Below are 17,415 nucleotides of genomic sequence, written 5' to 3' on the forward strand. Positions count from 1 at the left end.
TCACAAAGTAGTTCTTATGACTCCATATAGACTTCCACTACACTTCAGGTCTTGTGAATTTATACAAAATATTTGAAAAATCGTTATCCACTGATAATGGCACATCAATGTCACTGGTGACATTTTTCGGTGTTTTCATGGTGTTTTTGTCCATTTTGGAACTTGACACACACTTGTTTAGTGACAGCTGTGTTCTTTCATAAGGGATGTTCATTACAGTGTCGCCACCTGCACCAGAGGTTGCTGGAGTCTGGCTGGCTATGTATTAATACATTAACAATCAGCAGGGATCCAGTGGTTATAAAATAAGCAGCAGGACAGGATGTTATGCAATTAGAGCAAGTACTAAATATTCACAAATTGTAATTAACATTATTTCTACATACTGTCAAGATATATTTTCAGCATGATCATGCACTATTTATTTTAAACATTTTCATGAAAGTTCATGATTTGTTTCTTTGTAAGCGCCTAGAACTATCATTTATGAAAAGCATGCAAATTATACAGCTTGCAAAGCTCTAATAAGTCATTGATATGCATGATTCCCATAGGCTAACATTTGTTTTCTCATTTAAATAAACTGTTGGCATTTGTTAACATATTAAGAGCAAGGTTTGAATCTAACAGCATGCTGGGAAACGGATTTGTAACATGGATGCCAAAATGTGATGGGTATAGACAAATGCCATTACCTGGTAGTGCTGGTTCTGAATGAGGTTATCGGCATGCCTTTCCTGAAACAGATAGGACAATAACAGATTTCAACAGTAAATGTGTGGCATTATACAGTACTTATGATGCAACGGTGAATAGTCTGAACAATCATAAAATGGTTCCAGTGTTGTTTTAGTATCATTAATATACTATTATAATTTTTGTTCATATTTTGAATTTTATTTACTATGATTTTAAAGTTTTAGTTATTTTGATTAAAAAAATGTCATTGATCATGTTTTTCTCATTTTATCCATTTTTATACATAGTTTTTATTTATTAGTTTTAGTTTGTTATTTTAGTACTTCAAGCTAAACTAAATGAAACTGAGAAATGTTGCCTAGTCAACTAGCTGAAATATAATATTTTGTTTTATTTCAGTTAAAATTTTTGTTACAAGTAACAGACATGTTTTTTATGGTTTTACTTATTGATAATAACCCTGAATAGATAATATAGTATAGAATAGTTCCTAAAAATGAAAATTGTTGTCATTTGTTCACCTGTTCCAAACCTGCATGACTTCCATCCATGGAACCAAGATTGTGACCATGTCTTGAACATTGGATCAAACTTGGACTTGGATTCAAGTTTTTTTTTTTCACTTTTGACATTTTCGCAATTAATAAATTATTGTGATTATGCTTATTTGTCTGTTTTTCTTTTCTTTATTACTACGTACTTTTAAGAAATGTTAATGGGTAGGTTTAGGGGTAGGTGTAGGATTAGCAGCTCAAAATATCGTTTTAATTAGGAAAATTGCCATTTTCCTACACATTTATGTCCATTATGTTTTATTCTTTTAATATTCTGTATATAATGGGTATGTTTAGGTTCGGGGTGGAGTTTAGGGATCTTGCATTTATCTATAAAATGATAAAAGGCAAATTATACATATATTTTTGACATGAAAGATTTGTAAATATGTTACGTTTTTTCGCTGTAAAAACGTAATAATGCTATGTTTAAATGCTGCCAATACGTCCATATTTTACGTTTCAGCACCTATCCAAACATACAAAAATGTGTTTTGTGTCTTTGAAAGTTAGTATCTACGTATTAACAATGAGATCAGGCAGAATGAGAAGTAGTCAGATTTAAACTCAAATAATATTTTATTTTAAAATATGCACAAATATGTATAGACCTTGATCTTGTTTGTATGTCTAATATGTCAAAAATTTAAATAATAATAGGCCTAATAATAATAATAATAAAACGTCTGTTGTCTTGTCACATTCAGTTATGAATGACATCATTTAAATGATAGCATATTATCAATTAAAAATTAGGGGTGCACCGATACCCATACCAGTATTGGTATCGGGCTCGACACCAAGCTCGTGTAGGCTACTTGTACTCGTACTCGTAAAAATACCCCGATACCAAAGACCGATACCTCACGTCAGTTGATAACTCAACTGACAGAATTTTCCGTGCACAGAGACACCGGCAGCAGCAGCAGAAACAATGTCAGCTTCAGAGGTGTGGAAATCCTTAAAGATTAATGATGACAACACACACATTGCGAACTGCATGCTTTCAATCACAATTCGTTATCGATTAGTAAAGGCGAGATAGGCGGAATCGCGCTGAATGACACAGACCAGAAGCGCTCCCTCTCACGCGCTCTCTCTCTTTCTTGCGCGCGATCCCAGTTCTCTCAGACAGCGCGCGATCAGTTCTCCTCACGCCTGAATGGTCAAATGCACACATAGTTGTCGAAATGTCCATCGTGTGGAGTATCTCATGTAAATACAGTCGGTTATGGCTTAAGTCGACGTAAACATTTGGGTGAAAACAGGATATGTGTCAGTATCCATGGATTCGGTCTTAAAGGGACCGTAGCCTATATTTGTCATTAATGTTAATAAAACAACAAAAGATGTTAAATAAATGTATACATGGTGAATAAACCTACTGTATCTGAAAAACAAGTTTATTTAATTTGTATCTCTATAGTATTTGTTTGTAATTTGTTTGTAAATTTCTTTTTATATAACAACAATTATATATAGGCCTATTGGTAATTATGCCCTTTGAAGGTTATTGGACACTGTGAAATTTTTGTTCTTTAAGTTTGTGACAAGCACATAAAAATTATTACTTTTTTCATTAGAGTAATAATAAAGAAGCTGTCCTACATTCATTAGTCTCTGTGTTGTGCTTGGAAAACTGCAACATCACCAAAAAAAAAAAAAAAAGAGAGAGAGAGAGAGAGAGAGAAATTAATAAATGTATAGGCATCGGTATCGGCGAGTACCAGGAAAAAAGTATCTGTACTCGTACTCGGTCCTTAAAAAATGGTATCGGTGCATCCCTATTAAAAATGGAGAAATTCCATAATAAAAGTTGAGTAGTTTACATCACTGTATGTTACGCTGCATTCACACGGGGCGTCACGTTAACGCTTCTCATTTACTATGAATGGGTGACGTCATGCGTTGCCGAACTGAATTGTGGGTTCCGTCACGTCGCTTCACTCGCATTGCTTGCGGTAGCAGTTGAAGATTTTGCAACTTTTCAAGCTCCAACGCAGGCAGCCAATCGGATCGCCTTATGCAAATTCCCTAGCACAGACGCTAGCCAATTGCATTCATGCAACAACAGAAAGTAATGTGATTGGCTGTTATCACTATAACGGCCAGCACAAGCTTCAGACACGCCTTCCGTCAAGCGTTGACGCCGACGCCCCATGTGAATGCAGCATTACTGTGGGTCGTTAAACAAATCCAACATAAAACAGTTGACAAATATTAAAATATGGTGGTTATGGCCCTGCGTGGAACAAAAAAATAAGTTTTGAAGTCATATTTTTTCAGTGCAATGACAATTAAAGGGGACTAGAGCTTTGAAGTTTCAAAAAGGATGCAAAAGTATCAAATAGCTATCATAAAAGTGGTCCATGCATCCATGCATCCAAGTCTGAAAATATACAAAAATGTGGTGTTAACTTTAGCTTGACCACTCCAGTCCCCATTCATTGTAACTGTATAGACCTTATGCGCAGCCATCTTTAGAATTTTGTGTTTGAACTACCATTTTTGCGGTAGCTGCTGAAGTGGATTTACATATTGTAGAGTTAACAAAAGTTATCATAATGTTTGAAACGGATGTCGTAACAAATGTCAGTAGACTGGGACGATTTTAAACCAAGCGATTCATTCATAAATCCATAAGATCTTACCTTCATGCTGTGGAAATACAAACTGGAAGACAGAACACAAGGAGCGATGAAAAGGGGTGGGGCTACATGGTCTATACCAGCACATTTTTCATTTTTTTTTCCTAATGTATTCCCCAGAAGAAAGTCATACAGGTTTGGAATGACGTGAGGGTGACAGATGACAAATGACAGATTTTTCATTTTCGCACAAACTATTCCTTGAAACCTTCTGAAAGCATTTCACACACATATTCTGAAACTGAAATGCCAGCTAAAAATTCAAAATAAATGGTAGCAGCCTTACATAATGATTCTTAAACTCGAAACTGTGCGCTCCATGTGCTGTGAGTGGGAGAACGTGGGTGAGTGAGTTTGCAGAAACAGTAGAGCCCACCTCACAGAGGAGAGAAGTTCAACTGATCGAAAGATGTCAGGGGAACTAGTATGGTTGAAGCAAAGTTGCCTAGCAACCAACATGGGCCTAGGGCAACTTGAGGCTGGACATCAAAAAGCCCTAGCAGGTTAAATTCAAACATTACTTAATGGCAGGACATCCTCGAAACCATTTCAAGGGCAATTTAGAATTTATGAAGGTTTATTTTCATCCTTCATGTTGAAATTATTTTAAATTTGCAATGTTATTCATTCATATATTACTGGTATTGACGATAATCGTGATATTTAAAAAAATAAATATCGTTAGCACCAGCGCCATCTAGTGGCAGTATATGGTTGACATCCCAACATACAGTAGGTGCTGTTATTGCAACTTGACGCTGGTTGCCATCAAGCGGCAACCTCCCCCGTTTCTCTTGAAGCCAATACGGAAGTGACTTAAACTGCAATTCATCGACTGGCCACTAGGGACAGGCTCCAAAAGAGAGCAGAATCTCATTGAGCCCCATGTTAAAATGCCCAACTTTACAGCAAAAAAAAAAACATGTTTAAAGCCTGGTACAAATTGTGATTTTGGTCTATATAGCTAATTTTGCCCTTCATGACATCTGTGAGTGGGGTACATTTTTTTATAGCTCATCCATTTAAATTATATTAAGCCTTAAATTCCTGGATAATTAAGGGCGTGGCCACTTGAGTGACAGGTGGATTGCCGCTGCTGTCACCACTAACCGTTTGTCTGCTGCTGTCACGTCACCTCAGATCCACTCACGTCCCACCTCTTTGCCCATTTTCTGTTATCCGGGAGTGACGCGTGGTGACGCCCTGCCAAGATGGCAACGGCTGGCTTTAGGTTTCAAAAATGCTCTTCAGAAACCTACGGGTGACGTCACAGACACTACGTCCATATTTTTTTAGTCTATGGTTGCCATCTATCATAAAACACAAGCAGACACAGCGCGCAGCTGCTACTGCCATGTAAAAGCATGTCGTCGAATATGACAAACGAGACACTATATCTGCAAAGAAAGGTAGTTCACCAGTGTGAAAGATTTTTGGATTCTGCAAAAATGACTTGTTATTCACTCCAGTCTGCAGGACTTGCCAATCAACAGTGAGCGAAAAAGGGAGCAAAACCACCAACCTGTTCACCCACCTCCTCCTCCGTTATTTTGCAGATCTGGCCACTATACAGAGAGTAAGTTGACATTATTTTGCTAGTCCTGAAACGGGAAATGTTACATTAACCTGTTAACTGCTGACGCCTTTCTGTGTTTTATTATATTTACATCCCTCTGGGCTTTTAGTTCAAAAGTGTGCTCATTTGGATAAAAAAAACTTATGTATTATCATATGTTTACTATTTTTTACTCAAAATAAGGCGATGTAAGCAATATGGAACGCTAAACTCTCACATGTAATTTATGTTTCATTCATACTGGACGCCGGAGGGCGCCCTCGCGCAGAAAGTCCACAAGTGAGACTCATGAGTGATAAGTTCCAATATGGTAGTTTTATGTAGATTTTTGCTCCTTTTTAGTATTCAAGTAGATCTGTACTTGCATGAGTGGAAATGGCTGCCAAAGGGCGTTGCGAACACGGATGCCGTGTGAACTGACTTGCTTTAAGTCTCCAGGGTGGTTTTTTGCAATGGTGTTCTGGTTACAAATTTTCTGGATATGGTTCACCGAGCTATAATTAATTTTTTGTTGTTGTTCTATTAATGTTTTCAGAGGCAAGTTTTATTTTTGTTCCCAGGACGTTTTCCTTAAAGGTAGGATAACATTCTATAAAAATGTTTAGTGATAACATTGTTAGAACATTATCCCCTAATATTCTTAGAGTTTCCCAGCAGGCACTGGACGTGGACAGCTCCACAAACAGCATTACCAGCTTCACTTATTACTAACCAGTTTGACTTTATTTCTGTCATACATCTACAGAAGTTCTTATTGATAATGAACAGTGTTTGCTTTAGTTGGGCTCTTGACCCTTCTGGGTGCATCATACAAAACTCATCCATGGCTTCCAGAATGCACTGCAGCATGAAGCATGTCACCGTGTCACTGAAAACATTACTAGAACAAAAAAAAAAATTCTAGCTGAGCAGTCCCTTCTTCACTGTAAACCTATGGGATTGTTTTGCCTGTTTAATCATCCACCAGGTTAAAATATCGAGTCTGATTGTTTAGTAAATGAATAGCAGAACTTTCCTCAATAAACCACATGATCTGAGGTATAATTCATGTCCACAGGAGTTAGGAGTTAACAAAGAACGAGCAATAATGATAGCAATGCTTGTCTTCAGCACTACTTCTCATGATTCTTCAAAAATCTGTTTTTGTTTGCTTTAGTCAAGGGCTGTGTCACATTTACTGAGTGAAAGCTATAATGTACCACCCACGCTGCATGCAGAATGAGAGCGCACAATGCATTACCGTGAACTCTTTGAGGTTTCCATGTTTACACTCTTGCCTTGGCTCTCCGTGTCCACACAGACGGCAGTGCAGCCACACACACAGGTACCACACAGACTTTGGACTAGGTATGATGTTGAAGGGTGGTGGTAACGTCCCTCCCTCATCAAAGTAGCTCATCCACAGCTTTGTACGAGCAAACTTCCACTCAATGTCCGCGTGATCCTGCAGCAGAACAACAGACAGCCAGTTGGATGGAGGACAGTGCTGAAAGTGCCAATTGGGATAGTATCCCAGACTGGCTTTTGTTGTGATTGGAAGATGCTCGTTTACTCAGAATTGTGTTTACTTGAATAACAGTTCCCATTGTGAGACACATGCAGGCGGTGAAAATGGCTCTAAATGTAGCTTATATAAGCACATAACTAACATGCTGGAAAATACATAAATATGAGATCATCTGACTCACAAAACTGCTAAAATATGATGGTCTCTTAGTATCTTGAAGACACTAATGGATTTAATATTCATCAAATGTGTGAAAAGTTTCAATGTGGATATTAAACATATGGGGGGAATTCACAAACAGAAACATAAAACAGGAAATTATATCATAGAGAGGGAGGGAAGACCCTCATGACTGTGTCAAGGTTAATAAGTCTCTTAAAGGGTTAGGCCACCCAAAGATGAAAATTTTGTCATTAATTACTCACCCTGATGTTGTTCCAAACCCATAAGATCTTCGTTCATCTTCGGAACACAAATTAAGATATTTTTGATAAAATCCGATGGCTCAGTGAGGTCTGCATTGCCAGCAAGACAATTTCACATGCCCAGAAAGCTACTAAAGACATATTTAAAACAGTTCATGTGACTACAGTGGTTCAACCTTAATGTTATGAAGCGACGAGAATACTTTTTGTGCGCCAAAAAACAAAACAAAAAAACAAAATAATGACTTTATTCAACAATATCTAGTGATATGCAATTTCAAAACACTGCTTCATGAAGCTTCGAAGCTTTACAAATCTTTTGTTTCGAATCAGTGGTTTGGAGCGCGTATCAAGTCACGCCTCCTAGTGGTGAACCACTGAAATTTTGAAACACCTATGATGTAACGAAGCCTCGTTTACTAAAATCACGTGACTTTGGCAGTTTGATGCGCACTCTGAACCACTGATTCGAAACAAAAGATTCGTAAAAATTCGAAGCTTCATGGAGCAGTGTTTTGAAATCGGCCATTACTAGATACTGTTGAATAAAGTCGTGATTTTGTTTTTTTGGCGCACAAAAAGTATTCTCGTCGCTTCATAATATTAAGGTTGAGCCACTGTAGTCACATGAACTGTTTTAAATACGTCTTTAGTAGCTTTCTGGGCATTTGAATGTGTTAATTGTCTTGCTGGCAATGGAGGCCTCACTGAGCCATCGGATTTTATCAAAAATATCTTAATTTGTGTTCCGAAGATGAACGAAGGTCTTACGGGTGTGGAACAACATGAGGGTGAGTAATTAATGACAAAATTTTTCATTTTTGGGTGAACTAACCCTTTAATATCATATAATTTGACCTTTTTATGGCAAGACACTAAAAATGTAAAGTGGTGCAACTTTTCCAAAACTTGCTTTTTATGAATAATAATTAATGATATTTACCTTAAAAAATATTTTTAAAAGCTTTGTTGGCCATTTTAGTCATTATTTATTTATTTTTTTTTTTAATGGTATAAAAGTTTTGGTTACACTTTATTTTAAGGTGTCTTTGTTGCAGTTTAATTACTTAAATAACTACTGAGTAATATAAATTAACTACATGTACTTACTATAGGATTAAGGTCAGGGTTAGGGCTTGGTTAGGGTTAGTTACTTGTAATTATGCATAATTTACTGTTATTAATATAGTAATTACATGTAACGTGTAACTATGTAACCTAAAATTAAAGTGTTACAAAGGTTTTAAAAACTGTATGAAACAACATTAATAAAAGAATATACGTACTAAGAATACTAAGAGCTTGTGTGCTATATGTGTTTTAAACAAGATTTGCTCAAGGAAACTCTCATTGGTCATTGACCCTGATGGTAATAACACAATATTAATTGCACCATACAAATATCTGTTAGTTTTATGAATAAGATGCAATCTATATAAATATGGCACAGTGCTATTTCAGGACATCTAGCATCTTGCATTGCAGGTAATTAGTGAATATGACAAGTTTTTGTGCTGAAACTCTACGTGTGAATAATAATTAATAATTAAAATGGGCATTTATTAAATTTGACTTCAAGTTCTCTACAAGTGCTCTAAATCTCTTTACTTTCACTTACTTTCTATACTTAAGGTAACACTTTGATATGGGGAACACATTCACTATTAACTATGACTTTTGACTCAATAAACTCTTAATTTATTGCTTATTAATAGTTAGTAAGGTAGTTGGGTAACACTTTATTTTAGGGTTCTTTAACTAGTTGCTTATTAGCATGCATATTACTAGAATATTGGCTGTTTATTAGTAATTATTAACCATATATTAATGCCTTATTCTGCACGACCTTATTCTACAATCTTAATCCTACCCAATACCTAAACCTAACAACTAACTTACTAACTATTAATAAGCAGTAAATTAGGAATTTATTGAGGAAAAAGTCGTAGTTAATAGTGAATACATGTTCCCTATACTAAAGTGTTACCGGTAGTTGTTGTAGCGTTTAAGTTTAGGTATGGCGTAGGATTTAGGGATGTAGAATATGGTCATGCAGAATAAGGCATTAATATGTGCTTTATATGTACTAACAAACAGCCAATATGCAAGCTAATAAACAACTAGTTAAAAGTGAGAATTGTTCCCCAAACTAAAGTGTTACCATACTTACTTTCAATCCCAAACAATTGATGTGATAGTAGTATAAATCTTACACTATGAAAAATAATCATCAGTATTTGATGGCACTCACAGCGATAAGCTGGTAAGAATTGTTCATCATAGCGATGAGCATGTTCAGTAGCACCACCAGTGAGATGACGTTGTAAGTGCCGAACATGGTGGCCCCTACAAACTCGGTGAACTCATGACGAGCCTTCACATTGGTAACGTACAGATTCAACAGCCCGAACACAGACCAGAAAAGAGACTGAAGAGTTTCAAACAGCCTGAGAAGTCAAAGAGAGAAAGAGGGAAATAAAGAAGAAAGCAAAAATTGTCAGATTCTCTCAAACACACATATACACACACTGAGTTAAGCATATGGGAAAGTCACAACTGAATTGGGTCACTGAATTGAAAGGGTGCCAATGATGCTCTTTTAAGACATTTTTCCTGCACTATTATCAACAGCCAGCAACTTACAGTAATATAATATATACAATATAATGCACATACTATTTTTATAGATAGATAGATAGATTGACTGATTGATTGATTAATTGACTGATTGATAAACGGACGGATGGATGGATGGATGGATGGATGGATGGATGGATGGATTGATTGATTGATTGATTGATTGATGGATAGATAGATGGATGGATGGATGGATTGCAGCAAAAAAACATTGAATGGATGAATGTGGGGGGAAAAAACAGCCAAGAAAAAGTGGATAGGGCATTTTCCTGGCTCTTTTTACTTAGAAGAAATCAAATATTGGCCCTCTCAAGAGTAGTTTTGAAATATATTGTTCTCATTGAAATCTCTTCCCATTTCCGATCACATTATTACTGCACAGCCTTGAGCAAAAGATTCCCATCATTACACAACAGTTGATGGATGAAGCACCGCTCTATAATTTCGTCTTTGTCCTCTGAGATCAAATGATTCTTCAAGGCTCATGCTATGATGCAAAATCTCAGGAAGATCATAACCATTTCCACTCTCGTTTCCTTTCTCATTTCTTTCTCATTTTGACCTCTGCGGGAGGTCAGCATTAAGCTGCGTGTGGCATCTTGGCCACATTACCTTCAATGATCAAGTCAACCGAAGCTTCATTGTGGGCTTTGTAATATGTGCATCACAGTTCATTTAGTTGGATTATTATCAATGATATGAGACCTTTGTTACTGCAGAGCCAAGCAGGGAGCTCGACTGTTGAGCTGTGTCATTATCATCTAATATCTAATGTCTTCAACACACAGGACGTTTTTACTTCTCAATGACTCTAGGAGAACAAAAGGGATGTTAAAGGGTGGTTCACTAAAAATCTACTCACTCACTTTTCACCTTTTATGTTAAGGCTGGTCTGTTTTGCAGGTTTTAGAGGGGTTCCATGCTGAATAAATCTGAGCTTGTTTCTGGTCTTGCTGGATTAAGATGATCTCCCAGACAGGTCCAGCTGATGCTCAGCTAGTTCAGCTGTGTGAACCCAGCTCATCTCCCAGACTAACTAGCTGATAAAAGTGGACAAAACTCCTCTAAAACCAGCCAACAGACCAGTCTGACCAACTTAGGCTCAAGTTAGGCTGGCAGACCAACCAGGCCTGCTTAAACCAGCTAAGACAACTACCTTAATGTGGTTACAGCAGTTTTTAAGTAAAAGAATGATGAACGAAGGTCTTACGGGTTTGAAATGACATGAGGGTGTGTAATTAATGACAGAATTTTAGTTCTTTAAGTTCTACTTAAGTTACCACCTAAGTGTCTAAAAAATTCTATATAACATTTTCATTTATTTAACATGCAATTAAGTGTCTGAAAACATTACATTCAGTTCACACTTAAGTATATTATTTTAAAGTATAATTATTTCCATCTTTTTTAAAGTATGCTAAAGTGTACTTCGTTTTCTCAAGGGGTAGCCTGGACATTCTACTAATCAACTCCACAGTGTGTTTCACTCACGTGGAGAAGGCATTGTTCTGCTTCTCACAACGGATCCCTTTGCAGTGGTTGGGCTCTTCGGACGCCTTCGTCTCATAGTAGAAGTAGAGCTGGTTGAGGCCGTTGGCAAAAGCCAGCAGCACCAGACAGTAGATGAAAAGGAACTTGAGGATGTCCAACAGCATGCGGCCGAGAGAAATCTGCAGTGGGCCCAAGTGAGAGTTGGCAGTGAACAGAGAGATGAGACGCAGCGAGCTGAAGATGTTGGCGATAGCGAAGAGAGCCTCTGCGATGAGCGTAGGGTGCCACATCTCCCACTCCACACGAGGACGAGAGCTATTGTACTGATGGAGAGAGAAGATATGTAAGATAAATAAAGATGCTGTAGTGAAAACCATATTCCTTCTTATACAATGACTTCATTTTAAGTCCTGCTCAAACTCTGTACAACCTGAAACAAACTATTTACAAGCGGTCTTCTGTAAAGGTATCAAGTCCAGGGCTATAGGGTCATTCCGTGTCAAATCAAACAAATTTCGGAAACTTCCCCAGTGCAAATTTTTTAGTTGTTAATATTTTTTTCTGTAGAAAGACAAACATAAATAGTGATGAAAGCCAAAATATTAAATGTCACAGATGTATAGTAATCCACTATTTTGTAGAGGGGGGTCAAAATGATAGTTTATTAGAGGGGTGTTAAAATGACTTTAGAAAGATGGCAGCATCATTATTTTATTTTTACACAGAGATTGGTAGGTCTATTAGTAAAATCTGTTGACTTTAGCAATCTTTGTTTCATTATATGCCAACAGTGACAGTTCACAAAATGGCAAAAAGCACTTAATCTGTTTTTTTTTTTGCCTCAAGTTTGCATGCCTGTAAAGCATTAAAGATATCTTAATATCCTTCTAGATTTTGGTTCTTAACAAACTTTTCTTTTGGTATCTTCATTTTAAAGGCCTACGATGGTTCAATCCCAGAGATATGGAGATCTTAATGACTAAATTGGTAAATTGTATAACAATATATTGTGTAATTCTTCTTTAAACACAATAACTATCAGCTGTTTAAAAAGTTACCTACATTTGCTTCTTGATCATTGAAAATGGGTAAAATTCAACAATTTGTACACATTGGGGTCCTAATATATATGGGACTGAACTACTGTATATACTGTCTTAAAAATGAAGATTCCAAAAGAAAAGTTTATTACGAATGAGAATCTAGAAGGATATTAGGATATCTTGAATACTTTTAGAGTTACAGGCATGACATTTAAAAAAAAAAAAAAAAAAAAAAAAGAATATTTATGGCACTCAGACAGGTATGTTCTATGCAATTAAGCTGATAGAAAAATGAGATAGTTTTAACGTTATTTGTGACCCTGGACCACAAAACCAATCAAAAGGGTCAATTTTTTGAAAGTGAGATTTATACATCATCTGAAAGCTGAATAAATAAATAAATTCAATTGGTGTATGGTTTATTAGGATAGGACAATATTTGGCTGAGATACAACCATTTGAAAATCTGGAATCTGAGAAAATCACCTTTAAAGTTATTAAAGTCATTAGCAATGCATATCCACTCACAAAAATACATTTTTGATATATTTATGGTAGGAAATTTACAAAATATATTCATGGAACATGATCTTTACTTAATATCCTAATGATTTTTGGCATAAAAGAAAAATTGATAATTTTTGACCCATACAATGTATTGTTGGCTATTTCTACAAATATACCCGTGCGACTTATGACTGGTTTTGTGGTCCAGGGTCACATTTGTTCTTCACATATTCCTCTTTAAAAGAAAAAAGTATCAACTGTGTGCAAAGTGACCCACATTTGGTTTTTGATGAAAATGTGTGCAATTTACCAATTTACTCATGGAGCCACATTAACATATCCACATCTCTGGGATTTCTTTCATCACTATTTGTCTTTCTACAGAAAAAAATATTAACAAAAAAATAAAAAAAATTTGAGCCGGGGATTTGAGTTGACACGGAATGACCCTGTAGCTTGCATAAAAATGATGGTATCAACCTTAAAGTAGGCCACCATTTTAAGAGATATGGTGGCCAGGTAGAGGGAGTTCATCGCAAAATCCATCAGGTTCCACCAGTCATGGATGTATTCTGTGAAACCTCCATCCCACATCTCTTTAATCTCTGCCCAGATGAAGCCTAAAAAAAATAAAAAAAATTAGAATAACTGCAAAACAGTATTAAAAGCACAGTTTCTCACTTTCACTACAGAATACCTTAGGGCAAGGTTTCTTCTGCCTATTTTTTTTCTTTTCAGTGATGAAGGTGTGCCAGAGTTTAAGAATAAACAATTTTTTTTTTTTTTTACTTTTTTTTTTTTACTTTTTTGTAGTTTGCATACAAGAAAAAAAAAATCTAAAATCTAAAGTGCAAAATATGCAGAAAAATTAACTGAAATTGTGAAAAAAAAATCAAGGCACTTTAGAATGACTGATTGGCTGATTTTCTTTTATTATTATTATTATTTGGTGTTTTTCGTGTCACACACAAAAGACAAAAATAAATAACATTGGAAAACATATTCTCCAACCTGCCCCTCAGGGATTCTGCAACATTTCTTGCCCCCGAATTAATATATATATATATATAAATTCGGGGGGCAAGTATATATATATATATATATATATATATATATATATATATAATATATATATATACTGCTAGGCTAAAATATATATTTTTCAATGTTTTACTGCCTAGTGTTTAGCTTCTTATTCACAGAAATAAAGCAAACTCCTTTCTAGCTGATTGCACCTGTCCTCCAGACTACAGATAATTTGTTTCAAGCCTCCACTTGTGTCTACTTCTGGGCTTGTGTGTACTTTTAGAGAAAGCCTCAAGCCATTATGATTGATCCCTGGTGTAATCAGTTCTGAACTGGGACTTCAAATATGATTTCGTCTGCTTTTGTCTTGAGGTCAATAAATTATTATATCAATAATTCATGAGTATTCATTTACTTCATCAGAGGGATAAAACCATCCCCGTATCTATTTCCTGTGCAGTCTGCTTGAGGAATGAGTCAGTTAAATGAATGTAACAGATCATAGTTTCGTCATTATTTGAGCTAAATGGATATTTGAGACTACAGTTTTACTCTTTGGATACCAGCATTACAGTGTCCGCCCACTTTATTTTTCCAAATTTTTTTCTGCATAGGGATTTTAAAAAGCCATAAAATGACTTTGAAATGAAGTTTGAAAAAGGTACATAACCTTGTGCAAAAGAAGTACACTTCGATCAGGCATAACATTATGACCACCTTCCTAATATTGTGTTGCTGCCAAAACAGTCCTGACCCGTCGAGGAATGGACTCCACTAGACCCCTGAAGGTGTGGATGGCAGGACCCAAGGTTTCCCAGCAGAACACTGCCTCCGTCTGCTTGTCTTCTTCTCATAGTGCATCCATGTGTTCCCCAGGTAAGCGACGCACATGCACCCGGCCATCCATGTGATGTAAAAGAAAATGTGATTCATCAGACCAGGCCAGGGGTCAGCATGGGCACCCTGACTGGTCTGCAGCTATGCAGCCCCATGCGCAACAAACTGCGATGCACTGTGTATTCTGACACCTTTCTATCAGAACCAGCATTAACTTCTTTTCTGTTGGATCAGACCACACAGGCCAGCCTTCGCTCCCCATATGCATCAGTGAGCCTTGGCCACCCATGATCCTGTCACTGGTTCACCAGCTGTTCCTTCCATGGACCACTTTTGATAGATACTGACCACTGCAGACCGGGAACATCCCACAAGAGCTGCAGTTTTGTTGATGCTCTGACCCAGTCTTCTAGCCATCACAATTTGGCCCTTGTCAAACTTGCTCAAATCCTTACGCTTGCCCATTTTTCCTGCTTCTAACTTTGAGGACAAAATGTTCACTTGCTGCCTAATATATCCCACCCACTAACAGGTGCCATGATGAAGAGATAATCAGTGTTATTCACTTCACCTGTCAGTGCTCATAATGTTATGCCCGATTGGTGTATTTTAAAATGAGTACTTATTATGGAAATTATATACTTTAAAAGAATGTACTTAAGTGCTATTGAAACTTGTAGGCTATACCATGTATTAAAATATATTTGTAATTACACATCTGTAAATGTGAAGTTGCAATTCAGTATATTTAAAATATATTAACTTTATGGCCCAGTTTCACAGACAGGGCTTAGATCAAGCCAGAATTAGGCCTTAGTTCAATTAGGATATTTAAGTGGCTTTTATAAAAATGACTTGGGAAAAAAAAAAAAAAACATTACTGGTGTGCATCCTGAGACAAAACAATAGCATTGACATATTTTAAGATATGTCAGTGCAAGTTGATTTCAGTTAAAATGGCTTTTAGTCTGGGACAATCTTAAGTGGGGGTAAGTGTAATACTGAATAACACAGTTAAAATTATAATCAGGTACATTTGTTTTAGTATGTTAGACAAGACATCGAAATAAGTGTACTTCTTTAAAGCACAACAAAAGATAAAAAATTATGATTTAAAACTTTTAATTTTTACCTTATTACGAAGTGCACTATTTAAAAGTGTAAGTTAAGACACAGTCATGAACGTGTAATCTCTTTAAGTACACTTAAGTGGCCTTTTATTTCATTAATATGGTATTTTCTGTACAGTAAGAGTACAATACTGTACAATAAGTACAGTTTTTTTAAAATATACTTTTAAGATTTGAAGTACACCAACCCAACCATCCATCCGTTGCACTCAAATGTACCCAAGAAATCTTACCTAGAACCCAGGGTAAGATCAGCCACTCCACAATGGTGGGTGGAGGTCCCTGTACATGCAGGTCCGTTTGCACGATATGCTGTGAGGCGAGGAGGAGGAGCAAGAGGAAGGTCAGGTAAGAGGCAGTGTGGCAGATGAACTTGATGAACGGTTTCTTGATGAAGGTTCCCAGAGTGCTTTTTGGAGCCAGAAGGTATATGAGGGAGAAGACAGGGAAGAGCAGGCCAATGATGAAGCAAGTGACGAGCTTCACTGCCCAGTGACGACGTCTCCAACCCGGGAAGCCATCATACCACAGTGTTGCCAGGAGCTGCTGGCAGTTGGGCTGAGCTACAAACTGTCAGAATATAATAATGGTTGAATAATCTAATAAGCCTGTGAAAATTCATGACAAATACAGATAAAGATGCTATTCATTGCCTGGCATAATCTTTTTGATTGCTTGAGATTTATGCAGAAAAATGTTGAAAAGATCAAATAGATGTTAAATTCATACAGATATTCTTGGCTACTTGGTATACTATGAAAGTATATGAAAATTGAATCATTTGTAAACGAGGAATCTCATGAAAAATGTCAAGAAATGTCTTGCAAAAAGAAAGTGATTTATCCACCTTATTCCTACGCCCCATGACGCTTTGCGCGAATTATGGGTGTAACTTCCGTTAAGCTGTAGACAGTCAGTGAAAGGCTCGCTCTATGAACGCAATTATACGTTTTATTTTTAAATTGGGTACAATGAGATGACATTATTCTACTCACCCTTCAACCAACGAACATTATAGGACATTTAAAAGTGTAAAAGCATCAACAAGGTTTCAACAGGCCATGAAAAAGCGCGATTCTTTCCACAGCAATAACGGACGGGTTAAAAATAACTATAGTAATATATATCTGTATTAGCCTATGTAATATACGTTGCCTTAATAAAAAATTTGCATGAACTTCAGCATTGCGTGATACTATTTCAAAGTGATTTCCATCATTTTTACAGATAATAAATTGTATTTACCTGTGAAAACAAACTTGGAAAGAGACGTGAGGCTTTGAGAAGAAAAACGAGAGATTCTTCGTGCATTCCAGTGAATTATTAATGGGATAT

The 17,415-nt window shown here is 36.5% G+C and overlaps 1 protein-coding gene across 2 annotated transcripts in view; it reads right to left on the reverse strand.

The window, feature by feature from the left end:
* LOC127503546 (short transient receptor potential channel 5-like) overlaps positions 1 to 17,415 on the reverse strand; it is a 47,147-nt gene that overhangs the window by 7,784 nt on the left and 21,948 nt on the right. For both annotated transcript variants that reach the window (XM_051877511.1, XM_051877510.1), the window contains 6 exons: positions 16,314 to 16,650; positions 13,568 to 13,707; positions 11,538 to 11,860; positions 9,661 to 9,856; positions 6,718 to 6,921; positions 696 to 737 (listed from right to left, as the gene is read on the reverse strand). In XM_051877511.1, the coding sequence (XP_051733471.1) occupies positions 696 to 737; positions 6,718 to 6,921; positions 9,661 to 9,856; positions 11,538 to 11,860; positions 13,568 to 13,707; positions 16,314 to 16,650 (1,242 nt within the window). The remainder of the gene's footprint in view (positions 1 to 695; positions 738 to 6,717; positions 6,922 to 9,660; positions 9,857 to 11,537; positions 11,861 to 13,567; positions 13,708 to 16,313; positions 16,651 to 17,415) is intronic.

Source organism: Ctenopharyngodon idella, chromosome 21 (genome assembly GCF_019924925.1).
Source record: "Ctenopharyngodon idella isolate HZGC_01 chromosome 21, HZGC01, whole genome shotgun sequence".
Taxonomy (NCBI): domain Eukaryota; kingdom Metazoa; phylum Chordata; class Actinopteri; order Cypriniformes; family Xenocyprididae; genus Ctenopharyngodon; species Ctenopharyngodon idella.